Here is a 16,527-nt window from a genome sequence, read left to right as displayed (position 1 = left end):
TATGCTATGGACATGAACAGACGTCATCAAATATTTGCATCACGTTCCTCCAATATAATCCTCTGTTTGGCAGGTTATAAAGTGGGATGGTTTTGCATTTGACCAGACTCACTTATGTCTGCTGAAAATAAATGAGGTGGTTTTAACACCACCCCAAGAGAACTGGGACAACATCCCATTCTATGCAAAGCTCTTCAAATGTGTACAGAGGTGGTGAACAACAGAGACAAACAGTTGTAAAGGAAAACAATCAATCTCTCTTCCCGGGGAACTCTGGGAATCATAGCTCTGTGAGGTGGAGGGGGGAATAGGGGTCTTCTAACAAGTATTTTTAGGATTAGACCCATAATCTGCTGTTTCAAATCAATGCTCAGATTCAGCTGACGGCCATTAAAAATAAATGCACTTTTCAAAACTGCTGATTGAGTTGCACTTATCCCTAAATTGGATTGTGGCTGCAAATAGGTATGTACATTTATTTATTGATAGAATTGCCTGCTCCGGTTTCCCATTAAAAAAGGGAAATGCTCAAGGCAGCTTGCAACAAACACACACACACACACACACACACACACACACAAACACATCTTCCCTGCTTAAAAACTCAAGAGAAAAAATAAATAAAGCCAGGGCTGTATCCAAATAATAAAAGAACATTATTACTAAAAGCGATCAACCTCAACCCCTTTAAAAAATGAACCTCACAACTTCATTTCCACTCTGCTTGTCTGCCAGGGTGCCTTGCAAGCTTTCGAAGGCTCCTTGCAAGGGAAATTCCCGTCCCCAGCTAACCACCCGGAGGATCCAACTATGTGATAGCTCTGGTCAGTCAGCCTTTTCCTGGGTGGGGCATCGACCAACCGAGTGGCAGAAAACAGGTGGTAAAATCCCCCCCCCGGTCCTTCCTGCCTCCAATCCAGAAAATCCAGTCCAGTTTTCTGACCCCCCTCATTCCCTACCCACTTTGCCTGGGCAGATATATAAAGGGCAGCCTTAAGATTGTTGCACCTTGCAAAACAGGATACAGCTGGCTTGTCTGCAGCTAACAGGTGAGTGGAGGCTGTAAGCCGGGAGGTTTTGAGGATGGAGAGGGGCCCATTGCTGCCTTTCGAAACTGCAGTCCCAAACTGAAGAGCTGTGATTGTTTCCATGTATGTTCTATTGTTGTTTAGTCGTTTAGTCGTGTCCGACTCTTTGTGACCCCATGGACCAGAGCATGCCAGGCACTCCTGTCTTCCACTGCCTCCCGCAGTTTGGTCAAACTCATGTTCGTAGCTTCGAGAACACTGTCCAGCCATCTCGTCCTCTGTCATTGCCTTCTCCTTGTGCCCTCAATCTTTCCCAACATCAGGGTCTTTTCCAGGGAGTCTTCTCTTCTCATGAGGTGGCCAAAGTATTGGAGCCTCAGCTTCAGGATCTGTCCTTCCAGTGAGCATTCAGGGCTGATTTCCTTCAGAATGGATAGGTTTGATCTTCTTACAGTCCATGGGACTCTCAAGACTCCGTGTATGTACCTTCCAACATTTCTCTGGTGAAAATGGGGACATCCCAATGTTTCTCCAACGAAAATAGGGACGTCCTAAGGAGAAGTGGGACATTCCGGGATCAAATGAGGAACCGGGACAGCTTCTGTAAATTGGGGACCGTCCCTGGAAAATAGGGACACTTAGAGGGTATGTGTGTAGAGTTCTTATCAGTGGTGACTGCCTTCTGATAGCAATGTCCTTCCAGAGTGGTAGCCATTGCAGGGGAAAGCGTGGAGTCTTGTCGCACCTCAAGACTAAGCTTTTGTGGGCGAGATACAACTGATTGCTTTAGCTGAGTTTCCTCAAGTGGGGACATTTCATTTGTGCAATGAAATGGATCCTTCCAGAAATGGTCAACAAGGCTTTATTGCAATCCAGCTAACCTCCTCAGTCTCACACAAAAAAGGTGTGCGAATATATTTGCGAAATTTCTCCCTGGTCCTGCTTTTGTGCCTCAGATTCGCCATCAGTTTCCATCCAGGTGGCTGAGAGCAGTGTGGTTCTGTGCACACCATACATTTAAAGCATGTTGCTTTCCCCAAAGAATATTGGGAACAGTAGGCTGCCCCTCACAGAACTACAATTCCCAACACCCTTAACAAACTACCGTTCCCAGGCTTCTTTGGGGGAAGCAATGTGCTTTCAATGTATGGTTCGTACACAGCCGAAGTGTGAGGCTGGTGGCAAAGTTCTAGGTCTGTGGTATGGAGGGTTGAAGAAAAACAACAGAGGCTAAACTTCAGGATGGCGGTGGAGAATATTCAATTCTCATTCAATGAATTTATATACCAGGCTAAATGTGCACGAAAATTTCATCTGTTAGTGAAAATAACATTTAGAAATGCTTTATAGTTGGGGAGATTGCTTAGCAAAACTGCATGTAAAAACTGGTATATTAGAGGGGAAATTGCCAATGAATTTTCATGAAGACTTAAAAAAATCAAATCACAAACTGATGTGGAGAAGTGAAGTTAAGTCTGGAAAAATGAGAAGTGTGAATTTTGAAGGATGCCTGCAGTTCACTTCACATATTGGTTTGAAGAAGCATAAATGCACCTTTAAATGTTCTATGTCTGGTTCAGTGCTTTTCATGTTGATAGAATACATCCCAAAATTTCCATTGAAATGATGGTATATGGTGATGTAGCGTATTTTTGAGAAGCTGTCTGGAACATGAAACCAGTTAAGAGAACCTAGAGGCAATTACTGCCTGGGAGTAGACACCATAGAGCCCAATTTGTTTTACTTCAGAGTAAACAAACAGGAAAGGTGTTTGTTTTTAAGACAGAAAATGGCCTGCAAAACACCTTTCTCTCCAGCTAAAATTCACACACTGACTACAATGCACAAAGCGCCTCTGAAATGAAAATAGCCAATATTTACTAATTTCCAGGTGCTGAACATTAAAATGATAATAAAATGTGCCAATTGGTTCCTGTTTAGGAGATACAAAGATGGTCATGCCTTGAGTACATAATTTCATTTGGCGGCACTGTATGCTTTGAAGAGAAACACTTAATATCTTTAGGTGCCAAGCAAAAACATTTCTCTTCAACCAGGCATTTGGCTGATTACCATTCTATGGCTTTTGAAACGTGCTTGTGGAAAAGAGTTGTTTGTTTTTGCTTTATTATGTATTTTGTATTCCCATTTTATATTTTTCTGTTGTGAACCACCCTGGGATCTTCGGATGAAGGGTAGTACACAATTTTAATAAATAACAAGAACAATAATAAAGGCAAACTCTCTCTCAAGAAGGAGGGCAGTCTGGGTTTCAAATAGTTGATTCCAGCTAATTAGGCAACTCTTTGACTAAATTGCTTCTAGCCAGAAAGCAAGTACCTCCAGGTAACCCAGTACTGGTTTTGGGCTATTAGTTCTTGGTAGGGCCATAAGGCAAGGTGAACTGACCACCTCGGGTGGCATGGTCCACAGGGGCAGCAGATCTGGTCTCCAAGGAATGCATCGCTTGCTGCTGCTACAGCGAAGGTTTCAGCATGCTCCTTGGGGGATGGACCTGCCGCCTCCTTGGCAGCCCGCACCCATGCCACCTTGACAGTGACTAGGGGGCACTGCTGATCTCCTCCCACCCCTAGGGAGAAGGTGGTAGGGACTGCCCTCTGGGGTCTCCTGGGGTCTGCACCCATCTGCACAATTCAAAGGGTTGGTGCTGACATTTAAAGCCCTAAACGGCCTTGGCCCAGTATACCTGAAGGAGCATCTCCACCCCCATCATTCAGCCCGATCACTGAGGTCCAGTGCTGAGGGCCTTCTGGCAGTTCCCTCACTGTGAGAAGTGAGGTTACAGGGAACCAGGCAGAGGGCCTTCTCAGTAGTGGCGCCTGCCCTGTGGAACGCCCTCCCATCAGATGTCAAGGAAATAAACAACTATCTGACTTTTAGAAGACATCTGAAGGCAGCCCTGTTTAGGGATGTTTTTAATGTTTGAAGTTTTATCGTGTTTTTAATATTCTGTTGGGAGCTGCCCAGAGTGGCTGGAGAAACCCAGCCAGATGGACGGGTATAAAGAATAAGAATAACATTGTTGTTGTTGTTGTTGTTGTTGTTGTTGTTGTTGTTGTTTTATTTTTTGCATGTTCCTGAGCAGGCCTTGTCCCCTCCATGCAATGACCTTTGATTTCCTTTTCAACCATTGGGTCAGGTTGATTTGATTCCAACACCCCTTGTTCTTAGCATAGATCATTTTGTAGTTTACCTCAGGTGCCAAAATGTCTTGGGTCCTTGGTAATGCTTGGAAGTTGTTTGGCTTCATTTGCTGGAGAACCTAACTGGTTCTTCTTCCCACCTTGAGTGCTTTGACTTGGCTGGAAGGTGCCCTCAAACTCTGATCTTGCTTGTCAGCAAAATTTGCATTGGTTGCTCCACCCATGCGTGTCTCTGGCCCTGCCCACTGCTGGCATATGGCCCTTGGAAGGTTGCCCAGAAGGGAACATGGCCCTTGGGATAAAGAAGTTTCTCCACTCCTGGATTAGATGGTATTTGGCCTCTGATTTTCATCCCCTTCCATTAAACAGAAGGATGTAGGAAGAACCCTACAAGATTACACCCAGGTAAAGTGTCCTTGTGTCCTACTGTGCTGAGAACAGCCTTCCAACCGAAGAGCCATCAGAGGAGAAACTTCTGTCCAAGGATAGCTCTCCAAACTAAGTCCACAAGGAGATCAAGAGGGGTCTTGTAGTGGTTCATCAACAGTTAGCAACATTTGACCATCTCCCTGGTGCCATGCAATACCAAAACTGGTGTTTCCCTCTTGGAGAGGGAGGGTGTGGCAATGTGTACTCTGAATAACAGGTTTGAGTCGCAGAGCACTGGCCTGTTCACCTTCCTCTCCCTGCAAAACAACTCTGGAGGAGGCAATGTGGATCGCCAGGAATCCCTGCAATGCTGTCCTGAGGGTATAGCTAGCTCCACCAGTTAGACCTGCCCTTTGCGGAGCCAGCTAGGCAAGAACTGGTGCCTGGGGACAGGCGCTCCCAGACTGGAAAAAACATACACACACCAGACCCAGCCAGGAACTTCCTCTTCCCTTCAAATCTCTTAAGGACTTGGGTTGTTTGGCTCCATATATACCCTGCCTTTATCCATAATTTTGGGGCAAGTTTTTTTTTCCTTCTAAAGACTGTCCCATCATACAAATCCCTGGTCTGCTAGGTCTTAAGATACACATGTTTGCAATGCAGATACATTTTAAATTAATCTGAATTTCTGTTTGGCCGCCAGATTTTTTCTGGTTCTGAGAAGGGTGCCATCACCTGGCATCCTTTCATACCCACCTCAGCTTCAGCACCCTTGCAGAAGGTCCAGTGCTGATACCTGCATGAGTTCCCTTTTTTAAAAAAAAGGTTTTGGTATTCTAAGCAGTTCCAGGCAACTGAATTAAAATTTGTCCTAGTTTTTCACAATTGGTCACTCTCGAGCATTGCACACAGGCCTCTGGTACTATTTTAGAAACCTGGTTTTCCCACTTTCTAGAAAATGCAGGATTAAATGGTTCTGAAATATCTTGGGAGGCACCACGAGTCCAGGAGGCAGCACAGGACTGTTTGCAAAAGGTCTTTCAAACAGCCTGATATTGTTCTTTGAAGCTCTGATTTTCAGGGGTTTGAGGATCAATGCTGGGAGGGAGAAATAATTTTCAACTGAAAGTACTGCTAAAAAAGATTCACCATCACCACCTCCATTTTAACAGCTGTTTCAATGGAAGCTGCTTCCTCCTCCTGGAGCAATGTGCATTCCTTCACCACCAACTAATGGCCAATTGAGTGTGCTTTGCTCCAGTAAAGGAACCATCAGGAACTCCCTTTAAGCTCCTGGTGGGTCCTTCGAAGCTTGCCCAAAATGAAAGCCTGTGCTGGAAGTTCGCCATCCCTGCTGAAGAGAACTGTGATTTGCTCCCTATCATGAAGCACTTTTCCTGTGCAAGATGGGTCAGGGGTGGTAAGTTCACTCCTGAACACCAAATCTGATGCTCCAGAGCAAGGTTTCCCAAACTCCAGCTGTACTACAACTCCCACCATCCCTATCTAGTAGGACCAGTGGTCAGGGATGATGGGAATTGTAGTCCCCAAACAGTTGGAGACCCAGCTTTGGGAAACCCTGCTCTAGACCTGTCTATCTGACCCTTGGGGTATCTCCCACTGGCCTTGCTCCAACTTCTCCTCAACTGTTTTTGCTGGTTAGGATGAATTCTTGAATGCTTCTTTCTCACCTGGGTGGAAGATAAAGAGGAATGTGTGAGCGTGTGTAGAAACTAGCCTACTGTAGAAAGGTAAAGTTTGCATTTATTGGTCTGCTTACTTTTGCCTCTGGCCCCACCCACCACTAGCATGTATGTGGCCCTTGGAAGATTTCCAGAAGGGATTATGGCCCTCAAGCTGTCAAAGGTACTCTCCCCTCCCTCCCACCTGAGACAGGTAGCAACTGTTCCTGTTTAGGTCAACTGAGTCTTGAGTTCCTTGATAAAAGGCCACTGAGTTGATTCACTGGAGTAAAAACATAGTGGTGTGCCTTCATTGCAAAGGAAGTTTTGCATCCTGCCCTGAGCTCTTCTGACTCCCAGGAATGTTGTGGAGTTCCCTAAAACCTACGTATTTGAGTTCATACCTATTGGCTCAGTTACCTGCCTCCAGACACACTTAAAATAGAAAACAGTTACTTCTCTTCATATACAAACTGTTAAAACATTGAAACATTATAATCGATTTCTAGGAATGGAGTACAAAATAAAACATGTAATAAAACTCAACATTTCAGCCCAAAAGCTCACGTCAACCCAAGAAGTCAGAAATGCCATAATCATGGCCAACGTTGAAAATACTCTCATCCCAAATGCTGTGTGGTCTAACCTGGTAAAGATGGTCCTTAGATCAATCTTGCCATTCGATCTTCTCCATCTCTGCACACTGTTGGGTACGGATGTTTTGGAAGGAGCACTGACCAAGCTGGCTTAAGCGTTTCTCCTCTATGCAAACTGAGACAGGAGTGGTGGAAGCGAACCATAATCCCAAGTCTTTCCCATTGGCTTTTCAGGATCACCTTATTTCTTTTGTGCTTTTCCACCTTCTACAGAACCTGAGCAGCTGTTGCAAGGAACCTTTCCTGGGAAACATGGAGGAGAAGAGCTCATCTTTTGTCGTGGGGCTGTTGGTGATGGGCAATGTGATCATCATGGTGAGAGTGCTGAAGCTACCATGTTTGTAGGTAGAAGGAGAACCTATGGGCTTTTTGGCTTAGAATCTAGTGTCTTAACCTGGGGTACTACAGCCCTGCTAGCAGAACCTGTGTCAAAGGAGAACTGGCATAGCTCTGCGGTGGAGCATCTCCTTTGCTGATCCCCATTTCAACTGTCTGCATCTCCAGTTAAAAGGTTGAAGGAACAGATAATGGGCAAGATGCCTGCTGGAGAGCTACTGCCAATCAAAGTGGAGAGCATTTGGGCTGTGGGCCATTCCATCTGCAGGTCCCCAGATGTTGCAACATCTGGGCACCCAGTTAGCAAAAGCCCACAGCCCAAATGCTCTCTACTTTGGCCCTAAGCCTTGACCTTTGACCATGATGGCTGGGGGGTGATAGGAGTTGGACAAGTCCAAGGATTCAAGGTTCGTCTCAATGGAGAAATAGGGTTGTATCCAATGCCAGTCCTGCTCAGGGGAGACCCATTGAATTTAATGAGGCAGGCCTCTTATTTCATTGGGTCTACTCTGAGCCATACCCTGCTGGCTACAGCTCCTATTTTGAACTTCCCACAAGGCAGCTTGCTATATCACAGCTTTCTCATATTTACGCAGCTTGCAGGACTGGCGCTTTACGCGGAGTCTGTCTGGGTAACAGCTGATCCCTACAAGGTCTACCCCATCATGGGAGTTACAGGAAAAGACGATGTCTATGCGGGTGCCTGGATCTCCATCTTCACCGGCTTTTGCTTCTTCTGCGTGTGCGTCTTTGGCATTATCAGCCTTGTGAACGGCAACCGCCTGATGGTGTTGCTGGTGAGTAAAGCAGGGAGGAGGAAGGGACTTTACCGAATGCTCATCTTCCCCACCCCATCCCAGCTGGAATCTCCTGCCATTCCTTAGCAGTGTTTGGGGGACAAGCGATGGAGTCAGCTTTGACACGCTTCCCCTTCTGGTGGGTGGAGTGCAAGATTGCTGTGGGTGACAATATGGAAAACTGAAGGCATCTGGAAAGAGAGAGCTGTGGTTTGTGATGTGTGTTCCACCTTTCCCTATGTAAACAGAGAGAAGTGGGGCTGGCATCAGTGGCTTCAAACAGTGCTTTCGAAACAAACCCTCAAAACTTCAGTTTGGACTCCCCAGAAGCCTCTTTGTCTCCAGCCTTCATGTTTTGCCTTGGGAAAGGAAGGTTGGCTTGCTAAGGCCCTAGTGGTCAGCAGTCTCCCTACCCACTTACCTGGTTCTTTCTCCTTGTCTTCAGTATCTGGTGCTGATCCTGATTGTCTACTTATTTGAGTGTGCTTCTTGCATCACGTCCTACACGCACCGTGACTATGTAAGTACAAGCAGACCAGGGAGAGTCGCCCAACTGTGCCTGCCGCTGGCCGAAACTTGGCTCTGTCCAGTTTGAGAGAAAGGGTGGGCCTGTGTCATATTTTAGCCCAGGGTGGTTAATCTCCAGCCCACTAACCCCCAACGTAATTTTCAGGTAGTGGCTGCATCACCACAGGGAGGTGACTGGGCTGAACACCAGCAAAGGCAGAGCAATTTTAATTCTTATCGCAGCACTGGGCTAAGCAGAGAAATGTTAGTCTCTCTCCTCTGTCCAGCACTATGATCAAGAGGAAAAATCACCCAGTCCCTGCTCATCAGATGATCAATCTAATGATTGGGGGGGGGGGTAATAACCTTCCCTTAGCTAATCAACAGTGTGTCTTCTGTGTGTGTGTTTGTAGCAAGCACCCAAGGCACAACCACATGTGACCTTTGAGATTTCATTGAGGGACTTTTCCTTTGTTTTTGTTTTGTTTTCCTCCCTTCAAGCTCCAAGACTCTGTTTGTCCTCCTGGCCTTGCGCTCCTTCTTGGAAAAGCCCAGAGGAGCCACAGATACTGTCAGTATTGATGGTTTCATTCTGCAAACTGAATGGCACTTGTCGCAATTTTAATCTGAGAACCAGCCGCCCAGTTTTTGGCCTATGCCCTTTGTGCATAAGTGCAACGCCCCCATTCAGATGGACCATTGCCACATGGATGGCGCAGATGAGACTAATGCACTGGACTGGTCTTCTTGAAGCAACCTCTGAACCAGCCCACTGTCTCTTATGAGTCTAGGCTTTGCCAGGGGGACGGGCAGCTGCCCCCTAAATAAAGCTAATAAATAGAAATACTTAACTAACAGCTCAGTTCTGCCCCCTCCCTTCAATGTAAATCCTGGCTACTCCCATGGTCCAGGTAGTTAGCGTTGAAAGCGCTGAAGCCTTTACAAAGAGGTTTTACAAGTAAAGCTAAGTTAGTTGGAGTTACTTTTTATGTGTCCCAGTTAGGCTACAACCATGGGAGCCAGGTGCCTATATTCTTGAAGAATATCAGAAGTAAGTGGGCTGTTAATTTTTATTTTTTTTAAGTCTATTTGGCCTAATAAACTAAACACCTTAAGTGATCCCGTTTCTCTCATTGTAGAAAACCAACAAAACCTAGGGTCACTTCCATACCACCCATTAAAGCACATTTATAGCACTTTAACAGTCATGGCTTCCTCGAAAGAATCCTAGGAAAATTAAGTTCACTCCTCACAGAGCTTAAATTCCTGGCATCCTGAACAAACTACAGTTCCCAAGATTCTTTGGGGGAAGCCTATGATTTGTTTTTGCCTAATCCCATGATCCCCCCCCCATGATAGTTTTTTTCCTAACCCCATGATCATTTTATGGAACGAAGGCCAGAAGCCATTGTGCCATGCATTTACACAATCCACGTTCTTTACAAGCAGAATGTTGAGAACATATGGGTCTTGTAAAGAAAGGACATGGGCGCTGGGGAATGTGGCTGACCAGCATTCTCTCTCCCCTCCCCACCCAAGGTGGTTTCGAATTCCAAGCTAATAACCAGACAGATGTTGGCCTTCTACTCGGCGGACACTGACCAAGGCCGGGAACTCACCCGCATGTGGGATCGTTTCATGATGGAGGTAACATGCCCCTTCCCAAACTACCACCTCTGGGGGGAGCAGAACTGCCAAGAGCTGGCCAGCTTGCGACTGAGAACGTAAGAGGAACCTGCAGGATCAAGCCAATGGCCGATCTAGTCCAACAGCCTGTTCTCACAGCAGCCAACCAGGTGGAAACTCACAAAGAGTACCTGAGCACAAGCTGCCATTTCCAGCAATTGGCATTCAGAAGCGTTACTGCTTCTGGCCGTGGGTTTTCTTGCTGAGTGGGGAAATCTCTGCTTTCCAGACAGTGGCAAAGTAGAAACTTGCATTGCTCTTCCTGCAGAAGAACCCACTCCTGGAGGCTAATAGATTAGTATTAATAATAATATTAATAATGACAATAATTTTCTAATGCTGCATCAAGCAGCACAAGGGAGGTTGCCTTGGCATGCTGAGGCTGGGGAATCACAGACTTGTGGCATTGGAAGGGACCATGAGGGTCACTGAGTCCAAACCCCTGCAATGCAGGAATATTTCACCCAATGTGGGGCTAGAACCCATGACCCAAGAGTCTCATGCTGTCCCTCAAGGAGCCTGTCGCCGTCCTAGGCTACCACTTCCCTCATACTGGTTGAGGCTGATGTGAGTTGGACATCAACATCTGCAGGGCTGTAGGTTGCCCACTCTGGTGTAGGTCCACATAATCTTCTTCCTGCCTATCTCCTAATATAGGAACCTACCATCAGCAATGGGAGCATCGGGGCATAGCACATCCATGTTTCTGAAGGCAGTGGTTCTCTTATGTACATGTAAAGTCTAGATCTGCTAGGAAACTGATTTCATGTTTGTACAAGGCCCTCTTGAATAGGAACTTGAGAAGCTGCTTTATGCCTTTGGGTCAGACTCTTGGCTCTCCTAGGCCTTGGACAGAAGTATTTCCCTTCCCATCCCCTGATCATTTCCACTGAAAACTTCCGGGTTTGCATCTGGGCCATCTGCATACACAATGTGTGCCAGCTCTTCTGCAATCGACTGCCCTCCATACATTTTGGACTACAACTCCCATCATCCTTGACCACTGGGCCATGCAGCCAGAGGCTGATGGGAGTTGTAGTCCAACAACCTGGAGGACAGCAGATTGGAGAAGACTGACATTTGGTCTTCTTCTGAGCTGCAGCCCTTCCCAGATATTTCTAAGAAGCCTGAACAGAATAGCCTCTCCCCATATGAACCAACCCAGACCCTGCAATCATCATGTGAGCCCCTTCTTCGTGTGCCCCTTCGCAGAGAAGTCCAGAGGGTGGCAACATGAGAATGAGCAGTGGATCCCCGGTTGTGGAATGCTCTCTCCAGGGAGGCTCGCCTGACACCATCATTATATATCTTTAGGCACCAGACGAAAACTTTCCTCTTTAACTAGGCCTTTGGCCTTTAACTGTCTGTGGCCTTTCAGAAGTAGAAGGGATGTTTTTAATGTATTTCATTAAAACCAAGAAGAAATGTATCTATGGGGGGGGGGGTTGTCTGTTTGGTTGGAAGTCGCTTTGAGTTGCCCTGGGCAAGATAAAGTGACTAACAGATTCAATAATAATAATTAAGTGACTAACAGATTCAATAGTAATAGCCAGGGAAGGCATAGCAAACAAGCCCAAATAGCTACTGCAGTACAAGGTGTTAACACTAACTGGGATGCTTTTTCCACCTCCAGCAAAAGTGCTGTGGTGCCAATAATCCCATGGACTGGGTGAACTACACCTCGGTCTTCAGAAGCAGGTACCCTGAGGTGGTGGCCCCTTGGCCCTTCTACTGCTGCAAGCGTGATCGCAACTTTGTCATGCTCAACGAAGAGGGCTGCAGACTGGGTCACGTCGACTACATCCATACCAAGGTACTGTGGTCCTCAACACCCTTCCCTAAGTTGCTTCCCATTCCTGGGCATCTTCATGAGAAGTACAGAACTGTCTGCCCTGGAGCGAAGTCTCCCTCTCAAGGTCAAGACAGGCCTTCTTTTTGGCCCCCGGGAGCAATTGTGGCACTCTAAGCATCTCCTCATCAGGGAATATCTCACTGGCTCTCCTCCCTTCCTCCCTTAGGGCTGCTTTGAGCACATCAAGCACGCAGTACAGAGCTACGCCTGGGGAGTCTCTTGGTTCGGCTTTGCTATCCTCATGCTCACAGTGAGTCCTAACTTGAAGGGCTTGTTTGGGGAGGAGGTGGAAGGAATTTGCTGCCACCAGATGTGGGATGGCTGCCAGCTTGGGTGGTTTCAAAAAGATGACTAGACCATGGAGGATGGGTCTGCCAGTGTTCACAGCTACTCATGATATGCCTCTGATTGCCATTTCTTGGGGGTTGCAAGCAGGGAGAGTGCTGATGTACTCATGTCTGGCTTGCAATCTTCGCAGTGGCATTTTGAATGGCCACTGAGAACACAATGCTAGACTAGACGTTTATGTTCATGTAGTGTGTCAGTGGGCTTCTCTACACGATTTATTCACCACTCAACCTGAGTTTGCTTGCACAAAGATCTCCTTCACATTATCCTGTAATGCGGAACGCTTAGTAACTCCTAAACTCAATTGGATTTATTTTCATTATGTTTCAATTCCTGTTATTTCTCCTGTTATTTGAAAAAGAGAAGCACGTCCTTGTGTAATGACTTCCTTGTTGTCTCTGGTTCACAGTCAGGATTAAAATATTGCGTGCCTGTTTGACAGTTTATGCGTAAAAGAAATGATGTAATGGTTTACAGGATCCTATATTTAAGTATGTACACAGCCCTGTGCAAGCCAGCTTGAACTCCTCAGAAGAAGACTTCAAACATGGGTGGCCAACCTTTGACCCTCCAGATGTTGCTGAACAACCCGGTCATCCCCAGTCGGCACGGCCAATGGTCAGGGAAGAGTTGTAGTTCTGCAACTTCTGGAGGGCCAAAGGTGTGCCGAGTAAGCGTGGTGCAAAAGAAATTGTAATGACATGGTTAAGGGAGGGTGAGTTGCAGTCAGTTTTGTCATACGTTGTCCTCTCTTCCACAGTGCCCTGTTGTTCTCCTGGCTATATACCATTACACTACAATGTGAGGAAAAACCCAGCTGCTCGAGCTGAATTTGCCCTACGATGGGGAAGGGTGGAGCCCTCTTCCTACACCTCCAGGCAGGGCACAGCATCCTGATTCATCCTTGTGAGGAACCTCCATGGGGTTTCCTTCTATAGTCACACTGCACCATAGCATGTTCTGTAAGGCTAACTTGCTCCCCACAAACTTGACTGTGGCTGGCTGGTGTCACTGCTGGACACTTTTAACTCTGCCTGTCACTCAAGTGTCCTTTGGAGGAATCTTCCTAACCTTCTTTTGTGAAACTTTTTTTATTAAAAAAAATGTACAATAAATATTTGAAATCCAGAAAAGGTACTCTGTCCGTGTGTGTATATTTTCTTTTTGAGAACTATGGCATTTAATCTGGCTTATTCCCTTACTACTGAGGAAAGGGGCAGCAAAAGGTAGGTGGGGATCCACTAACAGATCTCACTGTGATCTGCAGTAGATCAGCAAGGGCTTTCCATTTCCAGTTGCTCTAACAATAGCGACAGCAATAAATCTCCCACCACCACCACCACCACCACCTAATTGTATAGGCAAATCACCCCTAGGCATGTCAGAGAATTCCAGTGGAAATGGTAGCAAAAATTGCCAAGGTTTGCTTATTTGTGCCACGTCCAGATTGGAAAGCAATCCAAGGAATAGGATTGGTACTCACCACTGTTGCTTTCAATCTGCAAATGAGACTCAATTGCTTGTGTGCGCACACACACACATCTGCATTGCGTTTCATTTGTACTGAACGGTAAAATTCCGCCACAGTAGACAGCAAGATGAATAACAATAGCTTTTGTCAGAAGCAGAACTGTAGCAGAATGAAAGCACAGGTGCATGCGACATAGGATGGCACAGAAAACGATGCCTTTTTCGCATCCCTAGTCATCACAGCACACAGATTTAACAGCCCTATTTGTCCACCTTCAGCTAAACCAGAACCTGGCATTCAATTAAAAATATATTTTTTAAAAAAGTAAACCTAAGTGTATGGGGATGATGTACCAAACTGGAGCCAGCCAGGTCCCACCTATTCCAGTTTGAAACTGAAGTTAGCAAAATGAATGTCCAACTTTATTATACAACTGGTCTTACGATCATATTACTTCCCTTCTCTTTTGCTTCTCCCTTCCCTGCCCTGAGCAGATAACTATATCCCTCTTGAGGGAAGAGGCATGACTCACTCGATTACCTCTTTCCAAATTCCTTCTCCTCTCTTACTTTCCCAGGATAGATGCTGTGACATGTCTTTGCCAAGGAACTGTGCTGGCTGGCGGCCCACTTTCATCCCAAGCACCACCAAGCCTGCAGGCTCAGCCCCTAAGAGCCAGCTACAAAGTTCACAGAGTGACCCTGGGCAAATCACCATCTTTTATCCTAAACCACAATGTGGCTGATAGGGTAAAATGGAGGGAGGGCGATCGGAGAACGCCACCCTGGGCTTCTTTAAACTGGGTTTCACTTGGTGTACTCTGCATTTGGTGACTGCTAGCGTTAAGGGGCATGTGTGAACCTTCTATCACAGGTTGTAAAGACCGGTGCTAGAACTTCCAGGTCACTTCCTACAACAAGGGCTGTCTAGATCATGTGTGAACCAGTCCTCCAGTTTTAGAAATTGTTTTTCTAATGTCCCTCTTTGGTAGTCTGCAGCAAGGCTGGGTGGGTAAGTAAAGAAGTACAACACTGTGTCATCAGAGCTCATTTTGTGCCAAATAGATGGTTAAAGTAGGGAAGGGCATTTAAGGCATGTAAGCCCATGTACTCGAAACTACAAACATGAGTCTGACCAAACTGTGGCAGGCAGTGGAAGACAGGAGTGCCTGGCGTGCTCTGGTCCATGGGGTCACGAAGAGTCGGACACAACTAAATGACTAAACAACAACAAGCCCATGACTTCCCCCAAAGAATCATGGGAAGTTGGTTTATCCCTCGTGGAGCTACAATTCCCGGTACCATTAACAATCTACAGTTCTCTGGGTTCTCTGGGGCAAATCACGCACTTTAGATGGGTTGCGTACATGCAGCCTATGTTCTAAACACACATTCTTCATTAAAATAATAATAATAATAAATGACTGCAATGGGTGAAAAGGCTAAAAGATACTATAAAAAGCTCTCTCTGGATATGAAACTAGCCAGCAGACTTTACAAAACTTTAAACAGCATGAAAATTCATCCCCCGTTGACCTGGGAAACTGCCCAGAGAGGAAACATCTGGGTGCGCTCTAAAAATAACAGGTGTTCATAAGACAGTGCATGAAGGAGCATGTGTTGAACTTTACAAAACAAAAACCACCAACTACCAAGGGCACATAGACAGCAAATCCTGGAAGTCATCCACAAGAAGAGGAATTGAGATGGTATAGCTTCCTTCTTCTTCCCCTTGACTTCTGGTCATTGTTGGGCCTACTCCTCTCACCATATATAGTGAAACAGATGTTGAGCTGAGGAACCCACCACTTAGCCTCACTGTTTGGTGGTGGCGTGTAGGAAACAACTATGACCAACCTCCTACTTCACCCTCAACATCCGGAATTGATAAAAGGAAACCAACAGCAAAATTGAGCTGCGGCCAAGTACCACTGACATCCCTGGTCTATTGGTGCAAATGTGTGGATGGTTTAGTCACCTGATCGTATCGGACCTGGTTGCATTTGGGTGGGGACAGGAGTTTCATGTGCCTGCTTGGTTATTTCTAAAGAGAAAGGAATGTTCGTGTCTAGCTTCTGGGTCGGTATGTCCTCTGAGCAGATAACTTTGGCTGGCGTAGGCCCAGAGGCAACCCCTAGGGAGGCTTGAGGCCTGGAGACCTGGTTGGTGGTGACCCATGACAGGGCCTTTTTGGTGGTGGTTCCGTGTTTGTGGAATAGCCTCACTAGAGAGGTTCATCTGTCTCCCACATACTTAACCTTTAGGAAGAATCTAAAAACATTCCTGGTTACCCATACATTTGGTGGCTGAAAGACCTGGCAACCCTGAAATTATAAGCTGCAAGATTATGTGATTGTTTTTGGAGGCTTTCAACTGGTTTTTAGAAGGTTGTTTTTAGAAGTTTAAATTGTATTGTATTGTATTGTATTGTATTGTATTGTATTGTATTGTATTGTATTGTATTGTATTGTATTGTATTGTTGATGTGTTTTTCCGCCCTGGGCTCTATAAAGAGAAGTGCAGGATATAAATTTCAGTAGTAAGATGATGATGATGAAGATGAACACGACCCCAAGTGACACAAGCTCTGTTTTGTCCCATCCGTCTCCTTGCAAGCAGAGAGACCACA

At 46.0% G+C, this 16,527-nt stretch overlaps 1 protein-coding gene across 1 annotated transcript; it reads left to right on the top strand.

Annotated features, from left to right (window-relative positions):
• Positions 1-894: 894 nt before the first annotated feature.
• UPK1A (uroplakin 1A) lies at positions 895-13,561 on the top strand. Its single transcript, XM_081921833.1, has 8 exons — positions 895-1,049; positions 7,116-7,217; positions 7,835-8,035; positions 8,481-8,555; positions 10,082-10,189; positions 11,862-12,041; positions 12,247-12,330; positions 13,189-13,561. The coding sequence occupies exons 2-8, from the start codon at positions 7,155-7,157 to the stop codon at positions 13,231-13,233; spliced, it is 756 nt and encodes a 251-aa protein (XP_081777959.1). The 5' UTR covers positions 895-1,049; positions 7,116-7,154; the 3' UTR covers positions 13,234-13,561.
• The last annotated feature ends 2,966 nt before the right edge of the window (positions 13,562-16,527 follow it).

Source organism: Podarcis melisellensis, assembly GCF_964234715.1.
Source record: "Podarcis melisellensis genome assembly, chromosome: 8".
NCBI classification, from domain to species: Eukaryota; Metazoa; Chordata; class Lepidosauria; order Squamata; family Lacertidae; genus Podarcis; species Podarcis melisellensis.
Note: the sequence above shows the minus strand (reverse complement) of the source record. Positions and strands in the feature narration are given on the sequence as shown.

Bases quoted from the DNA above. Each gene is read 5' to 3' on its own strand.
- UPK1A (XM_081921833.1), top strand. From the start codon at position 7,155: ATGGAGGAGAAGAGCTCATCTTTTGTCGTGGGGCTGTTGGTGATGGGC. The intron at 8,556-10,081 runs GTAAGTACAAGC...TCCCCACCCAAG, and splicing joins CCTACACGCACCGTGACTAT to GTGGTTTCGAATTCCAAGCT. The intron at 12,331-13,188 runs GTGAGTCCTAAC...TCTCTTCCACAG, and splicing joins TTGCTATCCTCATGCTCACA to TGCCCTGTTGTTCTCCTGGC.